General features: G+C 37.9%; 1 protein-coding gene across 1 annotated transcript in view; it reads left to right on the top strand.

The window, feature by feature from the left end:
- The window catches only part of mpv17 (mitochondrial inner membrane protein MPV17), a 35,912-nt gene extending 13,011 nt beyond the window's left edge, over positions 1-22,901 (top strand). The window contains exons 3-8 of the mRNA XM_059981678.1: positions 9,838-9,953; positions 11,454-11,546; positions 13,454-13,549; positions 19,146-19,178; positions 19,540-19,592; positions 20,975-22,901. Coding sequence (XP_059837661.1) covers positions 9,838-9,953; positions 11,454-11,546; positions 13,454-13,549; positions 19,146-19,178; positions 19,540-19,592; positions 20,975-21,044 — 461 coding nt within the window. The 3' untranslated portion in view covers positions 21,045-22,901. The remainder of the gene's footprint in view (positions 1-9,837; positions 9,954-11,453; positions 11,547-13,453; positions 13,550-19,145; positions 19,179-19,539; positions 19,593-20,974) is intronic.
- Positions 22,902-25,789: the final 2,888 nt, after the last annotated feature.

The raw sequence follows: 25,789 nt of genomic DNA, 5'->3' as shown, positions 1-25,789 counted from the left end.
TGAAGTTTGCATGTTCTCACCATGGGTTTCCTCCTGTTGGTAGTGGTAGATTAATTGACTGTTTTAAATAACCTCTTGGTGTAGGGTAAAGGCAAAAGAATAAAAGGGAATTTTTTGAACTCAGAGTGCTACAGGAACTCAGCAAGTCAGGCAGCATTTGTGGAGGGGAATAGATGGTCAATGTTTTGGGCTGATTCTGTCTTGAGAATGCCTGGCCCATATCCATTTAAGTTTGAAGGGTCTCAGCCTGAAACATCAATTGTTTATTCTCCTCCTTAGATGATTCCTGACTTGCTGAGTTACCCCAGCACCTTGTATTGATGAAGGATTCCAGCATGTGCAAAACTTTGTGTTCATCAAAGGTGAATTGATGGTTGTATATGAGTAACAATAAGTTGTAGAGTACAGGAGATGGACGAATAAGATTTATTTTAGTACTGGCATGGACCATAAAATGAGAACCAATACCTTCTAGCACCTGAACTTTACTTTGCATATTCTTATTTCTTGTGTATGCATTTTGTGTAGAATATCCTATTTTGGAGATGTATGGTTCTTTGAATACTTCTTAACTCACTGTCATGTAGCCTGGAAATGAAATAATTTGAATTCAGACTTGCAATTAATTATACAAAAAGTTCTTTGCAGATCCACCCATCTCTAAACAAGCAACAGGTGTTGGCGACAGCTCACCACTTACAAAAAGCTTTAATCTATAAACAGCTTATGACATTTTCCTCCATTAGGCTGTTATTTATAACTATTACACTTTCCAATCAAACTCTTGTGTGTCAGATTTGGCTGTAAAATTTTTGAAATGTGACATCCTGTAGTGTCTAAAGTCAAGATAAATTATATAATTTTTATAAATAGGGCAAGTCCAAATGTCAGGTACTAGGTATAAACCTCTACAAAATACACATACAAGCAGCTTTAAAGACAAGGTTGTGGGGCTTCAAATCATAAAATGTGTCAGAAATAAAATTCTGAATAAAATAACTATTACTCAAAATATTTGCCGGGATATTTTATAAGTTTACAGAATGGAAAACCTGTTAATGTATTGTTTTCTTTGATAATAAGAAAAGTAAATGTGGAAAATATTTTTTATTTAAAACGGCAAAGGTAAATTAGTACAGAAAACTTTGAGAAGAAGATATAGTAATAGTTTCAAACCTTACGCAGAAGTTTCTCCATTGTAACCTTTTTAATAAGTGCAAGTCTTGTATTCAAGCAAACTGTTTATGGACTTAGTTTTGTGGCATTACTGTGGCCTCTGAAATATAGGGAAATATTTTATAAGATAAATTTCTGACACTTAGATTTTGTACAAGAAGGAGAATTATATTAAATACATGTGAATATCCTCCTCCAGCTTTGGTCTTAACTTTAAACATGTAATTATAAAAATGAAAACATTAATATATTTGCTCTTTCTATAGCTTCTTTTATACCTAGATGTATATGTAGAGCCATCACTGTAGAGTCACACTAAGGAACTCTTGGCAGCAATCCAGTAGCATTTTGCACTTCCTTTCTTCAACATGCCTTTTGCTAATGTTACTCGTTTGCTGGAATATCCACTTTTAGTTGGTACGGAGCTGATAAAATGCATTTCTCTGCTATAGCAAGTGTCCGTTATTTCATCCTGTCCCATTACATAAAAAGTTATGAGTTCAGCTGAATTTTTAACTTCTGATACCTTTTAAATCCACTTACACTCTCATGCACTTGGCAGAAATTGTCCTTACCCCCCAGTTTCTCTTTTATTTCCTCCCACATTCTACAGATCAAATGTGTAGTCATGGCCACTTTGTTGCCTATGTGAAACAGTCCCTACACAGACCTATTCCAAGACTGCCTTCCCACTATCCCCTGAAACCCAGCAATAATTTTCCCTCTACCTTGACAACTGTATCTTGCTGCCTCCTGCACTCATGCACATGTCATCAATTTTATAACTTTCTCCAGTGACTTCCATCCTGCCCTCAAATTCACCTGGATAATCTCAGACTTTTCCTTCTTTGGATCTCACTGTTTTTATCTCAGGAGTGTTACGTACCCCGTAACTGGGTGTCTTACCAGCAAAGATAGAAGTATCCGTTGGAGTCTGGTACTATTTTCAAAACAGTGTTTATTAGTAAAATATACATATCAATATCAACAATGCAAATATACAGATAATACACATTAGTAATACTAAACCTAAAAGTGTGGGTATAATAATAATCAATAATAAACAAGCTCTATCATTGTCTAGGGGATAATGAATTATCATGGGAAAGTATAAAGTTCAGATCAGTTCATGTAGGCTGAGGTAGTTGTTGGTTCTTTTGTTGTAACCGTTGGAGGGAGAGAGAGAGAGAGACCGAGCAAACAGTGACAGCTACAGTCAGTCAAACCTTCCTTTACGTTCTTGATCCGTCAATGTGTTGTTGTGGCCATTCAAGTATGACCCCTCTCACCTTAGCTAGACCGTTCTTCTATGGTGGACTTGTCACCCAGGCAAGGGTGGACACACACACAAGCCCCCACTGGCCTCACTATAAACATTGTGAGTTAAAATTGACCGATCCGCCATTCGGTCTCTGATGCCCCACACCTTCTCATGGGTTCCAACACTTAAGCAGTGCTCACTAGTGTATCTCCTGGTGCATCTGAGGGGTGTCTCCCCAGACCTCATTTTTATCCCTACTCACGGGGTCTCAGGTGTCAATCAGTTTTGAATGGCTTAGTCCATCAAACCAGCCCACTCCAGCTGTCCACTGAGGAATTTTAATGAACAGAATGGTACCAAGTAAACAGCCTTCTCCGGAGCCATAAGTCTTTCAGGAGTCATAATATGGTGGAACAACAAGTCTCTCTCTCCCGGTGTTGTCTCTCCCTTATCTGAAGCAAATGTTCCAGTCCTAGTATGTTTTTCCCTTTGTCTCTCTTTCTCTCTCATTAGCAGCATGGCAACAGTAATGGTTTGTAATTCTCCCAGGGGAGGGGACATGGGCAACTCTGCACCCTTCTGCCCATCAGAGCTGTTCATCCTTCGTAACAGGAGATAGACTTACCACTGACTCCCACAGCTACCTTGACTGTTCCCTTCTCTACCCTGTCTTGTGTAAGGACACCATCCCTTTTTCTCAATCTCTCTGCCTCTGCCACATCTGTCCACCAAATGAGGACTTCTGAGCCCTCACACATATTTCCTTTGCATGTCAGATCCGACCACCACATCCATGCTGACCAGCATGTTCTCATCTACTGCAAAGTAATTCCATGTATCAGCAGTTGGTCTGAGCCTTGACAATTCAAATGCTCATCCATGTAAGTATAAGAATGCCTACCTTCACCACCCCAAGCAATGTGTTGCAGATTTCAACTACCTTTGGGGGAAATTAACTTTCCTTAGAACCTCTTTAACATCATATACTTTACCTTAAACCTAAGGCCACTTTATGGGGAAAAGTTTCTCCTAATCTCCCCTATCCATACCTCTCATGACTGTGTATACTCCCTTTCAGGAGTCCCCTCCTGCTCCCCTAATGCAGGTAAAACAAGCCCAGCGTACCCAGTCAGATCACGAGTAAAATGCTCCATCCCAGGGAAATATCTGTACCCCTTCTAGTGCCTTTCATGTAGTTGGTGAATGGAACTGTACTTAGTTCTCCAAAGATTTATAAAATTGTTTCATGCTCTACTGTTGTAGGCCCTGGCGAATAAGATCATAAGAGATAGGAGCAGAATTAAGCCACTTGGCCCATCAAGTTGGCTCTGCCATTTCATCACGGCTGATCATTTTCCCTCTCAATCTCATTCTCCTACCTTCTCACCATAACCTTTCATGCCCTGACTAATCAAGAGCCTATCAATCTTTGTCTTAAATACACCTAATGACCTGGCCTCCACAGCCTCCTGTGGCAACGAATTCCACAGATCCACCACCCTCTGGTGAATGAAATTCCTTCTCATCTCCATTCTAATTGGATGTCCCTCTATTCTGAGACTGTGCCCTCTGGTGCTAGACTCCCCACTATAGGAAATAGCTTCTCGATCTAGGCCTTTAAACATTCAATCTCTCTCTCTCCCACCCCCCCCCCCACCATCTTTCTAAATTCTAGCAAGTACAGGCCCAGAACTATCAAACACTCCTTATACAATAACGCTGTCATTCTCATGAACTGCCTTTGTACCTTCTCCAACATTAGCACATCCTTTCTTACATAAGGTGCCTAAAACAGTTCATGATACTCCCAAGTGAGGCCTGACCAATGCTTCATAAAGCCTCAGTATTACATCCCGCTGGTGGCATAGTGGCATCAGCACCAGACTTTGAAGCGAAGGCTCTCAAGTTCGAATCCAGCCAGCTCCCTTGCATGCTCCATGCTGGGTTGAGCATCAAGCTAGAAACTCGGCCTCGTAAAAATAAGAAAGCTAAAAAACACTGTCAGGACGGCTCCCGATGACTCCACTCGGAGTTGAGGGCAAAAAAAATTACATCCTTATGAGTACCTGGATCCTGCCTTCATCACCGTTCTCTTTATGCTGCCACCTGTAAGGATTTATAGACTGGTGATTTATAGACTCTTGTTTTCCCTATTCCTTATTATTGCCTAGGGTCCTGCTGTATGTGATGTATGCCCTAGCTCACATGCCATTAGCCTTCTTAACTTCAATCTGCACCTGCATGAAAATAATAACATAAATGCTGGAAATATAACATAAAACCAGAAAATGCTGTAAACACTCCGCAGATCTGCCAGTATCTATTGGAAAGACCCTTGGACCTGAAACATTAATTCTTTCTCTGTTCGCACATGTTATCAGACTTGCTGATTTTTTTTCCACCATTTTCTGGTTTTATTGCTGCCCCTGTACATTTGCTTCAGTAACTGGTGTAGAACAACACTCACATTTCTTCGTACGTAAATACATTCTAGTCTAACATGATTTAAATAGAACATCACTTTTCTGTTTTTCCCACCAACATGGAAAAGTGCGGCATATAAGGACCAAGACTAGAGGTGCATTAGTATCTTTTGTCAGAATCTGTGACAGCCTGATAGTCAGAGAATTTAAACGTTTGGAAAAATTAATTTAGATAATTCATATAATTAAATGCAGAAAAATAATAGCTAAGTATGTAAAAATAAATAATAAAATTAGTTAGAATAGAGCAAGGTCCAGCGTATGAAGAATCCTTGTTGAAATGAGTGCGTCACTGTTCCTATTCCTGATCTGGTTGGTGTAGCCTGACATAAGATTACAGTGGATTTGGGTCAGTCTAAGACCAATTTATCTGAGAGCAGCTTTAGGCCAGCCGTAGCCCCTTGATTCAACTCTATACAGAATAAAACTGGTTTCAGCACTGATAATCTTCAGTATCTTGTGTTTTTTTACATTGAAGGATATTCGATTCCTCAACATTATGTTGTTCCCTCCAACTGAGACTGAAGTATATTGGTGATCATGTTATTCTGTGGAAGTAAATTCAATGGCACTGAGAAAGGAAGAAATTCCAAATCTTGGATAATATTTAATATTTTCTTGTCGGCATCATGGTTTGTGTGGTGGGGTACAGCATTCAGATTAAGAGTGGTTGTGAGCCATTTGGACCTTTAAGCCTGGTCTGCCATTTAATAAAATCAGGTTGATCAGGCTGTAACCTGGGTTTTTATGCATACTCCTGATGACCTTTCATCCTTTCTTTCCTATCAAGAATTTTATCTGCATTAAAAATATTAAAACAGTAAAATACTAAACATGAAAAATATTTAAACACTAACTTCACTGCCTTTTGAAGAAGAAGTTCTAAATTCTCCCACAAGAGGAAACATACATTCTACAGCTATCCAGTCAAAACCCTTCAGGAAATTTGGTCCATTCATGTCCTCGCTTACCCTTTTGGACTCTATTGAGCCCAGCCTGCTCAATGTCTTCTTAGTAAGTTACCCTATTCAAGTTTCAGGCTCGTAAACATTCTCCAAACTGCTTCTACACACACCTTAAATAGGGAGACCACCACTGTTCCCAAATGTCGTCTCACCAATATAACTAAGGTATAACCTCCCTACTTTTACATTCCACTTTCCTAACAATAAGCAATAACAGCTACCTATATACCTTTGTAGATTCCTTAAGCCATATAACCATATAACAACTACAACACGGAAACAGGCCATTTCAGCTCTTCGAGTCCGTGCCGAATGCTTACTTTCACCTAGTCCCACCAACCTGCACTCAACCCATAACTCCATTCCTTTCCTGTCCATATACCTATCCAATTTTACTTTAAATGACAATATCGAACCTGCCTCTACCACTTTTACTGGAAGCTCGTTCCACACATCTACCACTCTCTGAGTAAAGAAATTCCCCCTTGTGTTACTCCTAAACTTTTGCCCCCTCTCAGCTCATGTCCTCTTGTTTGAATCTCCCCTACTCTCAATGGAAAAAGCCTATCAACGTCAACTCTATCTATCCCCCTCATAGTTTTAAATACCTCTATCAAGTCCCCCCTCAACCTTCTACGCTCCAAAGAATAAAGACCTAACTTGTTCAACCTTTCTCTGTAACTTAGGTGCTGAAACCCAGGTAACATTCCAGTAATTCTCCTCTTTTCTCTCTCTATTTTGTTGACATCTTTCCTATTCAGTGACCAGAACTGTCCTTTTCATAATTACCTTCCAACTAATCTAATTGTCATCAGACAAGTGAACACTGTCTTCAGTCATCTAAATTGTTTAATAACTTGTAAAATGAATTTGAAATTATTTTGAAATTAATTAATGTTGTTTCTGTTCTTTCATCACAATATTGGGCCTGTTTTATCAGTGCCTAGCACACTGTAATGTTATCATAAAATAATTGCTTTTAAAAGCTGTTCTTTGTGTGATAAAGTTTCAGCAATCAATACATAATACATGCAGATTATCTGCCACCCACCCCCAATTACAATGTTGCTGTACTTGGTAGATTTTCAAGGAGCTACATTTTGTCTGAAGATACGGCCGTTCCTTGTTGACAGAAAAACTGAATGGTTAACTGTTGTAATTTACATCACAACAGTTTTGATTGATAAATGTCATTTGCTCTGAAAGATACAAGTCTTTCTTGTAAGAGTGCCATTGGACTCATCAGACTCTGATGAATAGTACACTGATAATTGGCAGGGCCAGTTGCTTGTAGCATACGGTTTCAGTAGATTTCCATGATATAGTTAGACGAGTCTGACAACTACACATTGAATATTAAAATTGACAATAACCTTCCCTCCTTTAGATAATTTCTTGACCTGGACATACTCCTTGCATGTTATTGTTTATGAGCATGTTAGAATGTCTTGTCCAACTGATTATATAGTGAATAGGGAGCAGTTGTATTGAATTTGTAAATAATATAAAACTCTTGCATTGCATTGTATAGTGTGTCATGTTATTTGTAGTTGCAGTGTATATTAAGTGCATGTTTCCTGTAGTGTCTTTGTAGTAGTTTTTTTAGAATTGAGTGAACAGTATGATTAGTCGGACACTTAATTAGAAAAAACAAGTTTGCTATAATTCTCTCAACCAATTCAATCCATGCTAGGCTGACCTGTCAGCTCTTTTTACAGTTTCTGCACAGAATTTCAGGTAATTTGTCAATGTATAAAATGGCTGTTTCCTTCAGTACATGTACATAAGTGTGCATTCATTCAATTGCTTAAAGTTGGTGTTGACAATCTATCTGGATTTCATTGTTGAGGTTCTGTGTTTTCAGCTGCCTAACAGAAATCTATTAAAAGTAATGAATCTATAAATATTAGACCTGAAAAGATTTCGTCCAGAATTGATTAACAAGCAGATCACCCTTTTTATTTCTTGGGGTTTGGTTCAAATTTAACCAATGCTAATGGGAAGTACAGTATGTAAAATTAATTTGAACAATACGAGTCTCAGTCCAGCTATCATTTGTAGCAGGACTTGCATACTGTAATAGATTACAAGACAAAGTCAGACAGCATCACCAAAAGCAGCATATCCCTTTCTGATGAGTTGAACACATTCTATGTATGTTTTGAATAGAAGAGAATGGGTATGTCACCACACACCTTGACAGTCTCCAATGCACCTGAATTTACAGTCATGGTCAAAAGTTAGGTCTTACAGAGTGTGAATCCGCAGATAGCATCGAGCTCAGATGATGTCCCTGGCCGTATCTTTAGATCCTCTGTGGATCAAATAGCAGGGATATTTGCAGACATATTTAACCATTCCCTGCTTCTACTGCTTTAAGAAGACCACTATCGTCTGTGATGATAGTGAGTTTGCTAACTGTAATGTTTGAAACTCAAGCAAAGACCTTAATCTCCATCTGATATGGATAGCTGTGGATACTCTCCATAAAGGGAGATTGCAGTGTAACTACCAACTCTTTAACGACTGTTTACCCTCTGTGGCGAGTTTAATCGGCAATACCCACTATTTGAGTGGCGGGTCCCCCAGCAGTAATTTAAACACAGTTAACTTATTTTCAGTGATACATGTTTAAGTTCAAACAATATTCTTAAACAGATTTAAAACTCTCAGAGGATTTCTATCTTATAAAAGACTTCCAAATTGCAAACCTTTTCTAAAACACAGAGGATTTCTGAGACAGTTGCAATTCCTATAAGCTAAAGAAGACATAACCAACAAACCGCAGACAAACTAGCCATCTGTCACAGGAGTTGAAGGTGGAGAAATGGATTCTAGTTCACCCCATGATTCTATCATTTTTCTTGATGTTCCTGGACCATTCCTAAAATGCCTCCTCAACTACTTTCTACATTTATACAGTTTTTTTGCCACTTGAGTGACTTCATACACGTGATAATTTTCCAGATAACTGCTAACACAGATGGTCTGAAAACCTCTGGAGACAGTGTTCCCAGATACCCACAATTAATGCTCTGAAGCTGACTGTCTTGACTATACAAACCTTACAACTATTAGCAGATCAGCTGTTTAGTACGCTAAGTGATGTTATCAATCTGGTCTGCAAGCTTCCTTGAACTTTACAACTTAGCCAGCATTGTCTAGTTTGAAACAAGCCCAATTACCATAACCCATTGTCTTACACTGCACCTCTTGAGCAATAAGCTCAGGTGTTGTGGGGCCAGCAAGTCTCTATAGACAGTATAGCTGCCCTTTTAACTGCAAACTGACTACTGCTTTCCGTTAACATCGAGAACTGCAGAGAGTTGTGAATATACCTCAGCACATCACAGGAACCACTCTGTGGACTCTGTCTATATTTCTTGCTGCCTCAGGAAAGCAGCCAGCATTATCAGAAATCTGAACATTTTCTTTTCTCCTCTCCCTCACTGGGTAGAAAATTTTCAAAAGCCTGAATGCATATGCTGCCAGGCTGAAGAACAGCTTCTAACCCACTGTTATCAGCTTCTGGACCTCTTGTATGATAAGATGGAATCTACCTGGTTATGATCTTGCACTTTATTGTTTTACTGTATTCTAATGATTTTATCTGTATAAACAGCATGCAGACAAGCTTTTCACTGTATTTTTTTCATGTGGCAGTAATCAATATCAATACCAAATACATCTTGTGTCCTTTAACTTCATATCTCAGCATATGGTTGGTCACAGCACATCACAATTGGCACTGAGTATATAGAAGTGGAACAAGAAGAGGCTATGTAATATTGAAAGCTAAGCTATCTTTCAGTAATCTTTTAACTTTATTCTCTAATAAGTAGACTATGTAGAGTTAGGTATCAACTGGTTTCTTATAACGTAAGATACTTGTGAATCATTCTTTGGAAAATAATAGTCCACTAAAGTGTATTGATGCATTTCAATTTTCTAGGTGGATTGGTTGGCGTCAGTGACATCGTTTCACAACAAGTGGTTGAACGCAGAGGTTTAACTAATCATAATTTAAAGAGGACGGCAAAGATGACTACTGTTGGGTTAATATATGTGGTGAGTCTGCAAGTTAGGAGGTAAATATTGAATTAGAGAATGCAGGAAGCATGTTGTTTCTGACAGAGTCACAGAAGGAAAAAGTTAACAGTTTACATGACTCGAATCCAAAGCGAAGGATAAGATAATTGAGCAATTAAAATAAAATTAAAATTTGAGTTGATTAGAAGATCAATATGAAATTGTAGTGTCAAACAAACTTGGTTCTTTAAGAACAAGTTATATACTAGATAGGGCTATGTCTGTGATACAGCTTGAGTAAACTTTCAGAAGTCATTTGGTAAGGTTTTGCACAAGCAGAAGATAAAAATTAGGCCCCATAGAACTGGTAATTTATTAATAGGGTATCATCAACAGGGAAACATTAACCCTCCTTCCTATCTGCATAGTTTTATCTAATCAGCTAAATAAGTACTTCTAGCATTTTGTACTTTACCTGCAGTGTTTTGCTATTGTCAAATTCCTGACTTGTTTTAGAGAGTAATTTAATTGCAGAAGATAGGAAGAGATAATGGTTTTGTGGATACTCTTAATTAGGGTAGAGTGAGTTTTGACTCTCACAAGCTTACTGATCATGCTAAGTTTAGTGGCAGGGCTTAAGGGGTAAATGAGCACAGAAATGCAAAGAAAAATAATAGATTGTGAATCAGTATCAGATGTATTATTATTGACTATTTATAGTAAACATTGTTGTTTTGCACCAGCAGTGCACCAGTTCAACAGGTGGGATAAACCAGGTGATGGTAGCTAGCAGCCTTATACCCCAGTGAGATAGGGTCCTGGTATGTGAAGTCAGCTCCGGCTGACTGGGCAGATGAGATTTACAGTGAGATCCAGCAACTAGGAAGGCAGTACTGCAACACTCCATGTAGAGTGAAAGGCATGACAAGGCACAGAAGACATACATCATGGTCATCCACTGCAACCAAGGAAGACCCCAGTTTGTGATGCTTGGTTGTACCACTGGACCCAGACTTTGGAGTTGAGAGAGTGGAACTGCCCCAGTGCGATGGCAATGGCTTTTCCACTTTAAAGACTCTTCTGCATAGGTTCCTGTCGTCAATAGACGCACTAGACATCCACAACAGTCCAAAGACATAAAAAAAATTACTCTAAATTACAAAAAGTAATAGTTGATGGTTTCATAAATCTGGTGGTGGAGAATAAGAAGCTATTCTTGAGTCATTGTGTGTAGGCTCCAGTACCTCCTCTCCAATTATAGTAATGGGAAGTGGGCATGTCCCAGATACTGAGGTTCCTTGGTGATAGAGCTGACTGAGATAACAACCTTCTAAATGGCCACCTATCAGAATTGTAATTATCAGATTACTTGAACCCTAAATAAGCATAGTATGTCTAAGCAGTTGAAACAAGTATTAAGAACTGTAAGTAGGGATTTGTACTTACTGATTTTTTTTTTCAGAACAATTAACTATAGTAGATAGTGACATGGATATTGCATTGTTTGTAACATTTGCTTCTTGTAATCCTTTCCTATAGGGTCCTGTTCTAAGTGTATGGTACAGATTGCTTGATCGACTGGTAGTTGGACAAAGCAAAACTGCAGCTTTTAAGAAAATGTTATTTGATCAGGTCAGTTGGGGAAAATTAAAGTGGAAAGTACCTTAAAGTGCCTTTTAGGAAGAATGTAGTGCACTGCTCCAAGACCTAGTGACAAAGGTGGAATTTGAGAACAGTTTCCACAGGAATCACGGAGATTACAGCCTGATCTGCCAAATGCTGGTGTAATGGTGACATCATACATATGTAGCCCCCAGTTTTAGAGAAAAGGATTCCGAAGCGAAAGAAAATATAATATGTAAACTTCTGGTTGAACTTAGAGAATGAGATTTCAGGTCATTGAATATATTTAAAGCAGAGGCCGATAGATTCTTGTTTAGTCAGAGCATCAAAAGTTACAGGAGAATGGGGTTGAGAGGGATAATAAATCAGCCATGATGGATCAATGGCGAATCAGACTTGAATCAGGCCTAATTCTGCTCCTATGTCTTATGGTCTTATTTAGAGAACCACAAATTGTGTGTGCTAGCTTTAGTATTTGAAATTGTATATAATTTAGAAATATATATAATTTGTATATATTTAGATAAATACCACTTTATCCCCTCAAATTTGCGTCATCATTCAGTAAGTTTGTGGCTGATCACATACGTGTCTACCCTAGTCATCAACTTGCTTACCAAGTATCTGTCTACCTCTGACTTAAAATATTCACACTCTGCTTGCTTTACCCTAGGAAGAAGAAAATTCCAATCTCTCAGACCTTTGAGAAAGAATTCCACTTTGTGTCTGAAATGAGCAACTACTTCTAGATTCTCTCACATGATGAAGAATCTGCATCCACCTTCATACTGTTGTTTGTTTCAATCAAGTCACCTCTCAATCTTCTAGCCTGGCCTATCCTACTTTTTGCAGAAAACAACTGCCCGTGACAATAAATCTTTTCTGAATTTCTTCCAGTGCTTTTACAATATGATTCTGTTATTATTCTGTTATTAATATGATTCTGTTATTGAAAGGCTTATCATAGAAGGAGTGTTTGGTGCCTGTACTCACTGGAATTCAAAGGAATGAGGGGGAATCTCATTAAAACCTATCTAATGTTCAAAGGAGTGGATGAGTGAGGATGTTACCTATGGTGGGAGAGCCTAAGACCAGAGGACACTGCCTCAGAATAGAGGGACCTCTGTTTAGAACAAAGATGAAGAGGGATTTTAGCCAGAGGATGGTGAATCTATGGAAGGCCAAGGCTGTGGCTGCGGAGGCCAAGACATTGGGTATATTTAAGGCAGAGGTTGATAGATTCTGGACTATTCAGGGTATGAAAGAATACGAGAAGGAAATGGATCAGCCATGATGAAACGGCTGAGCAGACCAATGAGTCAAATAGTCTAATTCTTTTCCTGTATCTTATGGTCTTATTGAAAGCCAGCAGTGAATACTACTACAGTGTGGGCTCACCAATGCCCTATGCAGCTGAAACAGACTCCCCTATTTTTGTATTCAATTCCCCCTAGGAATAAACGGGTAACATTTTTTGAGCTTTCTGAATTACTTTTTGTACCTGCGTATCAGTTTTTTAGTTGAGCCTTATTCAGACATCGGATCCCCCTTTTCTCAGAACTTTGCAGTCTCTAAGAATTTTGATCATGTTTTTTGAAATTTTCTTACCATGATGGACAACCCATTTGTCCACATTTACTCTTTTTGACAAAACTTCGTATAATCACTTAGCCTATCTATATTTATTTGCAGCCAAACTTCTGTCCTCTTCACAGCTTACTTTCCAACCTATCTTTGTGAAAACAAAGGTTTGCCATAGCATGCATAGATTTTCTTATACTTCCTGGGCTACAGAATCTTCTCTGTTCAATGCTATTTCTCAACTGAACCATGCAAGTTTTTGTTGTAATATCCTTTGTACTTCTCACAGTACTGCAGAAGACTAGAAAAGTTTCTAAGCTATTTTTTTTCCCCAGCTTGCTGTTGCGCCTTGTTTCTTGGCTGGTTTCATTGCAGTAACTGGGTTCCTTGGTGGACTTTCTCGGGAAAAAATATGGTTAAAATTGCAGAAGGTGAGTAATATTAACTTTAATTTTAAAATGTTGAATTAACTTTTAAATACTGATTTGGAACTATATTAATCAACAAAACCAGCATATTAAGAACAAAATCAGTATACTGCAGCAGCGTTTGTTGAGGCAAGAATGATACAAGTCTACGTTTCAAGTCGACACCTTGCATTAGGACTGAGGGGGAACAAAAATTCTTGCAAGTGTACAGTAATAAAAGGGAGCTGGAGGGGAACAGGTTGGTTAGGTGATAGGTGGAACCAGATTGGGAACTGGGTGGATGGGACGGAGGCTGGTAAGTTAAAGGTGGATTCAGATAAGAAGGGAAGAGATAATAGGCAATTAGAACCAGATTTGGGTGGAGTGGGAATATATCAATCAGAGCATTGAAGTGTAAGTTATCCAAGATGTACACATCTATTTTGCCATTTAAAAAATTTGAAAACCAGAGGTATGAAAATTGAATTTTGTGCACGCACACATACCTAGTTTTCTTCTCCCTTAGTTCCTCTCTGCTGTCCCCTCCCCAGTTGGTTTCATTTGTCCATCATCCCCTTCCCTTCTGGAACATAGAACAGTACAGCACAGGAACAAGCCCTTCAGCCCACAATGTTGTGCTGAACCAATTAAATGGCAAGCTAAACTAATCCCTTCTGCCTACACAATATCCATATCCATTCAGTTCTCTCTCATTCATCTACCCATCTAAACATCTCTTATAAGTCCCTAATGTATCTGCCTCTACCACTGACCCTGGCAGTGCATTCCTCTGATTCAGGCAGTATCTTGGTAAACCTCTTCGGCATCCTCTTCAAAACCTGAACTTCCTATAATGGGTCGAACAGAACTGTATGCAGTACTCCAGATATGGCCTAACTAGAGTTTCATAAAGCTGCAACGTACTTTCCTGACTTTTGAACTCAATGCCTCAATGCACACATACCATATGCCTTATTAACCACCCTGTGTAGCCTCTTTAAGAGAGCTATTAACTTGGACCCCAAGATCCCTTAGCTCATCATGTACTTTCTCTTTTCATTTGACCTACCAAGCTAAAATAATGTGGTTCATCGTATCTCTCCTTCCTATGTACTGCTATATACCAATCATCTTTCCTGTTCCCTCTCAGTCCTAATGCAAGGTCTCAACCAGAAAGTTGACTTGCACCTTTTTGGCTCTGTAGACCCTGTTTGATCCACCAAGTTCTTCAAGGGTTCTGTTTTTGTTCTAGATTCCAGCATATAAGACCATAAGACATAGGAACAATATTAGGCCATCTGGCCCATCATGTCTGCTCGCCATTCAATCAAGGCTGATCCTTTCTTTTTTTCTCCTCCTCAACCCCAGTCCCCGGCTTTCTCCCTGTATCCTTTGATGCCATGTCCAATCAATAACCTATCAGTTTCTGCCATAAATACACTCAATGACCTGGCCATTCAGCATCCTTTGGCTAAAGAATTCTCAGCATCTCTGTTTTGAAAGGGCGCCCCTCTATCCTGAGACTGTCCTCTCTTGTCCTAGGCTCCCCCACCATGGAAAACATCTTTTCCACATCTACTCTGTCTAGGCCTTTCAACATTCAAAAGGTTTCAATGCGATCCCCCCTGAATTCCAGTGAGTACAGATCCAGAGCCATCAAATGTTTCTTGCATTATAGCCCTTTTTTCCCTGAAATCATCCTTGTGAACCTCCTCTGGACCCTCTCCAATGCCAGCACATCTTTTCTAAGATGAGGGGTCCAAAACTGTTCACAATACTCAAGGTGAGGCCTCACCAGTGGCTTATAAAGGTTCAGCATCACATCCTTGCTACCAAGCTAAAATAATATGGTTCAATGTATCTCTCTTTCCTTTGTACTGCTATATACCAATCATCCTATTTTTAACAATTTTAATGTTAAAATTGTACAAGGCATTGGTAAGGCCGAATTTGGAGTATTGTGTACAGTTCTGGTCACCAAATTATAGAATAGGTATATGGACAGGAAAGGAATGGAGGGTTATGGGCTGAGTGCAGATCAGTGGGACTAGGTGAGTGCAAGCGTCGGCACGGACTAGAAGGTCCAGGATGGCCTGTTTCCGTGCTGCAATTGTTATATGGATATATGGTTATTCTAGACCTCTTGGAATGAATGCTAACATGGCATTTGCCTTCCTCACTGCCAACTCAACCTACAAGTTAACCTTCAGAGTGTTCTGCACAAGGACTTCCAAGTCCCTTTGCATCCCAGATTTTTGGATTTTATCCCCGTTTAGAAAATAGTCTGCACACTTATTTCTACTACCAAAGTGCATGACCATGCATTTTCCAACATTGATTTCATTTGCTACTTTCTTGCCCATTCTCCTAATCTGTCTAAGACCTTTTCCATCCTACTTGTTTCATCAACTCTACCTGCCCCTCCACCAATCTTCGTGTCATCTGCAAACTTGGCAACAAAGCCATCATTTCCATCAACTAAATCATTTATATACAGCACAAAAAGAAATAGTCCCAACACCTGCCCCTGCAGAACACCATTAGTCACTGGCAGCCAACCAGAAAAGGATCCATTTATTCCCACTCACTGCATCCTACCAATCAGCCAATGCTCTAACCATGTTAGTAATTTTCCTGTAATAGCATGGGTTCTTAACTTGGTAAGCAGCCTCATGTGTTGCACCTTGTTAAAGGCCTTCTGAAAGTCCAAATGTACAACATTCACTGCATCCCCTTTATCTATTCTACCTGTAATCTCTTCAAAGCATTCCAACAGGTTCATCAGGCAGGACCTTCTTTGAACAAAACCATGCTGACTTTGTACTATCTTGTCCTATGTCATCAAGTACTCCATCATCTCATCCTTAACAATTGATTCTTCACATCTTCCCAACTACTGTCAGGCTAACTGGTCTATAATTTCCTTTCTGCTGCTGTCCTCCTTTCTTAAAGAGTGGAGTGACATTTGAAATTTTCCAGTCCTCTGGCACTGTGCCAGAGTCCAATGATTTTTGAAAGATCCTTTCTAATTCCACCACAATCTCTAACACTATCTCTTTCAGAACCTGAGGGTGCAGTTCCTCTGGTCTGGGTGACTTATGTACATTTAGGTCTTTTAGCATTTTGAGCACCTTCTCTCTTGTAATAGTAACTTCACACACTACAACATCAGGCATACTGTTAGTGTCTTCCACAGAGAAGACATGCAAAATATTCATTTAATTCATCAGCCATCTCCTTGTCCTCCATTATTATTTTTCCTGCCTCATTTTCTAGCAGTCCTATATCCACTCTTATTTCTCTTTTATTTTTAACACACTTGAAGAAACTTTTACTATCCACTTTGATAGTATTTGCTAGCTTGCGTTTATATTTCATCTTTTCCCTTCTAATGATTTTTTCAGTTGCTGTCTGTAGGTTTTTAAAACCTTCCCAATAATTTTTGCTTTGTTGTATGCCCTTTCTTTTACTTTTACAATAGCTTTGGCTTCCCTTGTCAGCCATGGTTGTACTATTTTACCATTTGAGTATTTATTCATTTTTGGAATACATATGTCCTGCAGCTTCCTCATTTTCCCCAGAAACACATGCCATTTCTGCTCTGCTAACATCCCTGCCAGCAGCTCCTACCAATTTACTTTGGCCAACTCCTCTCTCTTAACACTGTAATTTCCCTTACTCCACTGAAATACTGCTACATCAAACTTTACTTTCTGCTTATCAAACTTCAAGCTTCTGGTTCATTACATAACACCCAATCCAGCATAGCTGATCTCCTAGTAGGCTCAACAACAAACTACTCTAAAAAGCTATTTCTTAGGCATTCAGCAAACTCAGTCTCTTGAGATCCATTACCAACCTGATTTTCCCAATCGACCTGCATGTTAAAATAGACAATAGGTGCAGAAGTAGACCATTCGGCCCTTCGAAAGTCTCCCATGACTACCATAACATTGTCCTTTTGACACGCCTTTTCTATTTCCTGTTGTAATCTGTGGTCCTCCTCCAAACCACTGTTGGAAGGCCTGTATATAACTGTCATCAATGTCCTTTTACCTTTGCAGTTTCTTAACTGAATCCAAAAGGATCCAACATCTTCCAATTCTATGTCACATCTTTCCACGGATTTGATGCCATTCTTTACCAGTAGAGCCACACCACCCTGTTTGCCTTCCTTCCTGTCCCTTCGATATAACGTGTAACCTTGGACATTCAGCTCCCAACTACAACCATCCTTCATCCACGATTCAGTGATGGCCACAACATCATGCCTCGCAATCTGTAATAGTGCAACAAGATCATCCACCTTATTTCTTATACTAAGCACATTTTGATACAATACCTTGAGTACCGTATTTGCTATCCTTCCTGATTCTGCATTCTTAATGTTTTGATACTCAACCCCCATAATCTCCATCTCCTTTCTACATCACCATGTTCAGAACTGAACACAAAGCACTATCTTGGGAAAAATCTGTGTTTCTATAGGATTAGCAGATCTCCCTTACTGTGTTTGTATTGTCATAGAGTTGTCACTCTTGTGCAGGGTTCCCTAAAGGTTAATTTGCAAGTTGAGTTGGTGGTGAGGAAGGCAAATGTGATGTTAGCATTCATTTCAAGAGGAATAGAATATAAAAGTAAGGATGTAATGTTAAGACTTTATAAAGCACTGGTGAGACCTCACTGGAATATTGTGAGCAGTTTTAGGCCCCTATCTTAGAAATGATTTGTTGATGCTGGAGAGGGTTCAAAGGAGGTTCACGAAAATGATTTTAGGATTGAACAGCTTGTCATATGAAGAGCATCTGGTGGCTCTAGGCCTGTATTCACTAGAATTCAGAAGAATGAGGAGTGACCTGTTTGAAACCTATCGACACAGTGGACTTTGAGAGGATGTTTTCCATGAGTGTTAAGTCTTAACGCCAGAGGACACAGTCTCAGAAAAGAGGGGTGTCTTTAGAACGGAGATGAGGAATTTCTTTAGCCATAGAGTGGTGAATCTGTGGAATTCGTTGCCACAGGCAGCTGTGGAGGCCCAGTCTTTATGTGTATTTAAGGCAGAGGTTGACAGATTCTTGATATGTCGGGGCATGAAGAGATACAGGGAGAAGGTAAGAGATTGGGGCTGAGAGGAAAATTGGATCAGCCGTGATGAAACAGCCTAATTCTGCTCCTATATGTTGTGGTCTTATGGTCTATAGTTGTGCAGCACAGAGATGGGTTCTTCAGTCTACTGGCCATTCCCTACACTAATCCCTTTTGCCCACATATCTTTCTGCACTTTGTCTATTTGAGTACCTGTCTAAATCCCTTAGTATTAGAGTACATTTTTAATTTAAATTATTCTAGTTGCTCTGCAAAATGCAGTTTGGGAAAAGAGTGATTGTTGCAACATATATGTTGAACCAGTTTTCTGACAGCAACTTAGATTCTACTTATTACAGAGATATTAAATAGATACAAATTTTTTTTGCCTTGATTTTACACATGTATTTGTATGTTTGTTATTTTTCCCTTTCATAACTGCATAGATTTGTACAATTTGACAACTGAGTTACGGTAACCTGAATTCAATCTTTTTTATCAATGACAAACCTTGCTTGATGCTCTTTTTTTTCAGGATTATAAAAGTACATTGATATCAAACTACGCAGTAAGTAAAGGATTCCATTACTAATAATTCATGAAGTATTTAAGTCGCTTTAATGTCATCTCCTTGGAACTGGATTGAAATTTGCAACGATGCCAGACATGGTCACTACTTTTTCTAGCTTAAATCTGAAATTCCAATATTGCTTGGAACATGTAGGAAAGGAGACTGTTTTCCTGTGAAATTCAGTGTAAGGTTTTGTTGTTTCTATTTGAATTTCTTCCGCAAAGTTCATTTCAAATACTCTGATGTGAAATGTGAAAGGCAAAATTCAACATATATTTTTGTGGGCTATCAGCATTATTTTTTCATTTATTCAACATATTTTTTGTAATTGTCCTAAAAATTACTCTGTCTTTTAAAGATCTGGCCAACTGTACAATTGCTGAATTTCTACTTTATACCACTGGAACACAGGTAAAAACAAAAATATTCACTGAGTTTATTCATCCGAAAAATGTCTTTGATGTACTTTGTCACAGTGTTCCTGGCATGAAGGGTGTCTGGCCACAGGATTACTGATGAGATTTTGTATATTGTTGTAAATCCACTTTGGAAATAATCAACCTGTATGTTGGAGTTGTAGCTCATCTGCCTCTGAAGTTGTTTTCATATTCAGAATCGGGTTTATTATCACTGGCATTTGACATGAAATTTGTTAACTTAGCAGCAGTTCAGTGCAATGCATAATCTAGCAGAGAGAGAAAAAATAATAAATAAACAAATCAATTACGTATATTGAATAGATTTTTTAAAATGTGCAAAAACAGAAATACTGTGTATTTTTTTTTAAAAAGTGAGGTAGAGTCCAAAGCTTCAATGTCCATTTAGGAATTGGATGGCAGAGGGGAAGAAGCTGTTCCTGAATCACTGAGTGTGTGCCTTCAGGCTTCTGTATCTCCTATCCTGATGGTAACAGTGAGAAAAGGGCATGCCCTGGGTGCTGGAGGTCCTTAATAATGGACACTGCCTATTCTGTACTCCTCTCTTTCCTATTGAACACCATGCCATCCCACACAACAAATAGTAGACATTTCCTTGGGAGTGACCATTTGCCAAGTTCTATCAGCTGAAAAAGTAAGTGGAGTCAGTAAGTAAAAATCATCCTGTGAAAATAGAGTGAAAACTTTTTATTGCCTGCTGATAAATTAAAATTATCCATTAAATTAAATCCATCGGTAAATTAAATTTATTTTGGATGGAGATGCATTTTTTCTCACTAGGCTATAAACGTGCAGGAGCAGTGTGAGGTTAAGTGCCCTGCTCAAAGACACACACGCTTGCCTTGGCTGAGGCTTGAACTAATGACCTTCGGATTGCTAGCCCAAAGCCTTAACCACTTGGCCACAACACAATATGAGCAAGAAGCACAGGAAATTGTGCATGTTATTTACTTTGATATAAAAAACAAAATTTAGTCCGTCAAGTTTGCTTCACCATTCAATATGACTGAATATCCACATGAGTACATTCCTACCCTTAACTCCATTTTCACTGGTTCCCTTAGTACACCAAATTATACTCAGCTCAGTTTTGAAAGCAGACAGTAACTTTGCACCGGCCCCACCTCTTGAATAAAAAAAATACTTCTCACCAAGTTTATCTTCACTAGATGTGTCCATTGCTTTCAACTCAATATCCATGTGGAAATAAAGCAACTATTCTGGTCCAGATTTTTAATTAAGTAACAAGTTAATTTCCCAAGCCATTTTTTATCTTTCCTGAACAGATGTTTTTGTTTTAAGTTGAAAAATCAAAAAATAAAACTTGTAATCTCAGTTGCTGTTTCTTTTCCACAGGTTGGCAGTCGTCCAGATTGTCGCCCTGATGTGGAATACTTACCTCTCCTGGATGGCAAACAAAATGTGAATGATATATTTGAATCATCAATAAATTCTCTCGGTTCTGTGGCAAAAGACTAAATTTTCTTAACCATTTGATATGATATTTTACTATAAGTTAATGTTGTAGAGTAAAGCTGTTATATTTGTTGAGAGCGTGTTGGGAGGTGAATATTTCATTGTATTTGTTTGTGTTAGATCTCCTTTGTCTCAGGTTAAGACAGCATGTCCTCTTTCCATCTCAGTTATGAGGACATTAGTTCCTAAAGTAAATGAAGTTGTTAAATGGAAGAGGAATAGGTGACCAGCAATACTGTTAATGAACTTCTTGAAAAAACTTGAGCCACTGTTTATTATACTAAACATGTATAAAGTTATTTTCTAATACTAGGTTGCAATTCATTTTTAGGATGAAGTATATGTTTCACGTGTCTAGATGTCTTTTGGACAGATTTATAACATTATATTATCTTGTGTAGTAGGTATAGTATGCTTTGTTCTCACTCTCCATTAACTCCTATTCGTGAGAAGTAGACAGCATTGGATAAATTTAACTGATTACCAAATTCTGATCATTGTTGCACTGAGAATTTGTGCATCGAAGCAAATGCTCTATTTTGGGAGAAGGGGAAAATTTAAGTAAAGTAATGCACATATATGAAATTATCCCAAGTGTCAATGAGAAGAATAGCAACTGAACAAATTGGAGAATAAAGAAAATTGCATACTAATATTTAAAATAAATTTTAACTTCTGACAAAATGAAAGTGTGAATGTAATATTTGCATTTTAAGAAAAATACATGTTAGTCATTTGTGCTGAACACTTGTTAGAGGTTGTAAAAATGTCCTTATAATTTATTGTAATCTGAGTGTTTTTTCTGTACTGTTTACACCCAACTAAGAGACTACTGGTCAGGTATATGGAGGAATTTAAGGTGGGGGAGGTTATATGAGAGACATGGTTTAAGGGTTGGCACAACATTGTGGGCCGAAGGACCTGTATTGTGCTGTATTGTTCTATATTTTGTTCTATGTTCAATTAATAACTCGTTTTAACATCGAAAACAAACCTTTACTATATTGAGAATGTCATTCCTGGGGATGGTGAGCTACATTTTTGCCTTTCGAGGCGCAAGTGGCAAAACTGAGCCAAAAAAAAACAGGTTATAGAGGTTTACTAAGAGCCAAGCACATTGTTAACATTGTATCCTGACTACATGAAGACTATAATAGAAATACACAATGGATAATGTTGGAAAAATAGGATAAAATAAAACACTGGTGTTTATAAAATGTTACCTCTTTTTAAAAAGAAGCCTTAATATATGCTAAACTCTATGCCATCATTCAGCCACACCATTATCATTCCTCCTTACTGACCTATAATTATGCTCCAAAGGCTATTATTTTTAACTGGTCAAATGCTGGCGGATCTCACTTTATAGAAGTGTAAGGCAAATATTACAGCTAAATTTTGATTATTCCTAAAGTTAGAATTTTACTAACTTTTTACCTTTGTTTCTGAATGTATTTGTTTAGAATTTTAATATGATGGAGTTGTAATGGATTTTTTCTTTTAAATTAGAATCAAACATTTCCCAAATGGTGTAAAACTAATTTATGATGCTAGTCTATTTAAACTTAGTTTTTATTCTGTATAAATTGGCTTACTGTGAAGATAAATAAAGAAATCTGAGCATGAAAACATGTTAACTTAAATCCAGAATTGCAATGTTCATATTTTTATAACTTGTGGATGGTAATTTAAGAGTTAAAGGTACCTACTTTATCTATACTAGGTCAAAAAGTCAGCACAGTGCTGAATGACCACTGTATGCAAGATTGTGCATCAGAGAAATAAACAGCACCTGTTTTGAGCCTTTCATTTATTCTTTTTCATTCTTTCCATATGAGTCTCAGACTGGGCGTATTAGAAGATTGATCACGTGGAATGCCAGTAAGTTTCAGTAAATTACCAATTACTGAAAGTGGAAAATGCAAAAAAAAATTAAAGGGATATTTTTATGTAAAAAAAGCTATTTTAAAGATGAAGGAATGAGTAGTTAATTTATAGATAATTATTTTTATTGTTGTATAATAAGCTGCATATATACTGCTCAGAAGCTTTCACTGTCCTGTATCACATTTCCTTATACTGTCTCTGATACCTATTGTACTTTCTGTATTGTTAGTTTGATATTCAACTCTTTAGAAATCAGACCGAAATTGGGACAATTTATTACAAATCATTATTAGTTTTAATGATTACAGTTTGGGAAGCAAAATTGAAATTTGTTTTATTCTGAAAATTGTCATTCCAGTTTGGAATTGTGATGAGCAGAAAATACTTTTAGGGCAAGTTAGTTACAATTTAAGATGTAATTGTAAAATATAACAACTTTTACAGTGAAATTATTCCTTTCAACCAAACAACAATATTTGTACTTGAAAGCAAATGTGTCCTGCTTTAAGTACAGAATGTTACTGATATTTGGATTTACTTTAATATATATCTAGCATAACATCATTATAATGTGTTTCAATTATTTTTATGTATTTTGTCAATACCCCATGTGAGAACAATTAGCCAATTTAACGGGTAATTGGGTGAAGAACAATCTCAATTTCCACGTTATTACAGTAGTTTCCATCAATACATAGTAATGGTAACTTCTTAAATCCTAGGGAGTTAGGGGTTGGAGTTTGGTACTGTGTTTACAGAAGGGACTTTCTAATAATAAGTAAACTACACTCGAATAATCTGCAATGTAGGTTTTAATTGAAAGTCAAGTAAATCTCAGAAAATCCTGGCCTGCAAGTATTCTCATCTCAACAATTTCCTTTAGCTCCTCCCACTTCCTTCAAACCCAAGATGTAGGCATGGGAACTCTCATGGGTCCCAGCTATGGGTGTCTTTTCATCAGTTACATGGAACAGTTTATGTTCCAAGTCTACACCGGCATCGCTCCCCAATTCTTGCTACGTTACATCAACGACGGCATTGATGCTACTTCCTGCACCCATGCTAAGCCTGTCAATTTCATCAACTTTGCCTCCAACTTCCACCCTGCCCTCAAATTTACTTGATTCATTTCTGACACCTCTCTCCCCTTTCTCGATCTCTCTGTCTGCATCTCTGGAGATAGTCTATCTACAAGATACCCTTTATAAACCCACTGACTCGCAGCTATCTTGACTATACCTCTTCCCACCCTATCACTTATAAAAATGCCATTCCCTTTTCTCAATTCCTGAGTTCCACATCTGTTCTCAGGATGAGTCTTTTCAATCCAGAATAATTGAGATGTCCTCCTCCTTCAAAGAAAGGGGCCTCTTTTCCAAACTAAGAAAAAGAGCACAATTTAAGTAATATTTTAAGTATTTAATAGATTGTGAAATTTAGATTAGAACATGCACACAATTAAGGTGAAATGTCACATCAAAGTTCTAAGTAAATTTATTATTAAAGTATGTACGTTACCATACTATACATTAAGATTCATTTTCTTACAAGCATTTACAGAGGAAAAGCAGAAAATTATGTAAAAAATCTTCACCTGAACAAAGACTGACAAACGGCCAATGTGCAAAAGAAAACAAGATATACAAATAAAAATAATACTGTAAACATGAGTTGTAAAAAGTCCTTGAAAGTGAGCCTGTGGTTCATAACAACAGGTTCAGACTAGTGGTAATTGAAGTTAACAACGCAGGCTCAGGAACCGGCTGATAGTAGGTTAATAACTATTCCTGAATCTGGTTCTGTGGCACCTCCCACCTGATGGTAGTAGTAAGAAGAGGACTTGGTCTGGATGGAAGGGGTCTTTAATGATGGATGCAGCTTTCTTGTTGCAGTGGTCCATGTAAATATACCCAGCGGTGAGGAGGGCTTTGCCTGTATTGGACTGGGCTGTATCCACCACATTCTGTGGCCTTTTCCATTACTGGGCATTGGTATTTCCATACTATACTGTGATGCAACCAATCCACTGTGCATCTTTTGAAGTTTGTCAAAAGTTTTCGATGAATGTATGCATAAGAACATAGAAGCACTGTTGTGACCTCGTAGTGCTGATCCCAGGAAAGATAATACAATATGCTAATACCAAGGAATTTAAAGCAACTGACCTCACCAGCTCCATTCTTCTAATGAGGATGATTTATGGACCTCCAGCTTCTTCCTCCTGTGGTCAATAATCAGCTCTTTGGATTATTTAATTTAACAATTATTTTGACATATGGAGAAGTGCAATTCACGTGCATAATATTTATTTCTTGGGCCAGAAAGAATGCCAAGCTGCTTGATGTTATTAACAGTCTATTTACACCTTATGTAGCAACATGTAAATATTTCTGGTCATTTTATAGTCTAAATCCTGGAATTCATTCTTTGCTAAGATGGCTTTTCAGCTCTGCTTTGAGCAGTTTTCGTCTCTAAATATCTGAAATTGGTTGACAGCAACTTTTAAGATTTTGATGTTTAAATGTGTATGTGTACTTCAGAAAGTCACTGCTATTTTCACAGAATAAAGATCAACGACAGTGTTGGTTTTGTTCCCATTTTAGAAGTTAACTAAGCACCAGTTGGCCATATAGAAATGCTGATTTAATTTATGCAGTACAGTTGTATTCATTGGAAAGCAAGGGTTAGTTTTTGTGAGGTTAAATGGTAGATTAATTAACCCTATGAGAATAAAATATGTTAATATTTTGGAAGAACTTTCAATAATTCTTAATAGCATGGAACCCTAGCAACTTCAAGAAGCACTAG

Source organism: Hypanus sabinus, chromosome 10 (assembly GCF_030144855.1).
Source record: "Hypanus sabinus isolate sHypSab1 chromosome 10, sHypSab1.hap1, whole genome shotgun sequence".
Classification (NCBI taxonomy): domain Eukaryota; kingdom Metazoa; phylum Chordata; class Chondrichthyes; order Myliobatiformes; family Dasyatidae; genus Hypanus; species Hypanus sabinus.
This window is presented reverse-complemented; position numbering and strand designations above follow the sequence as displayed.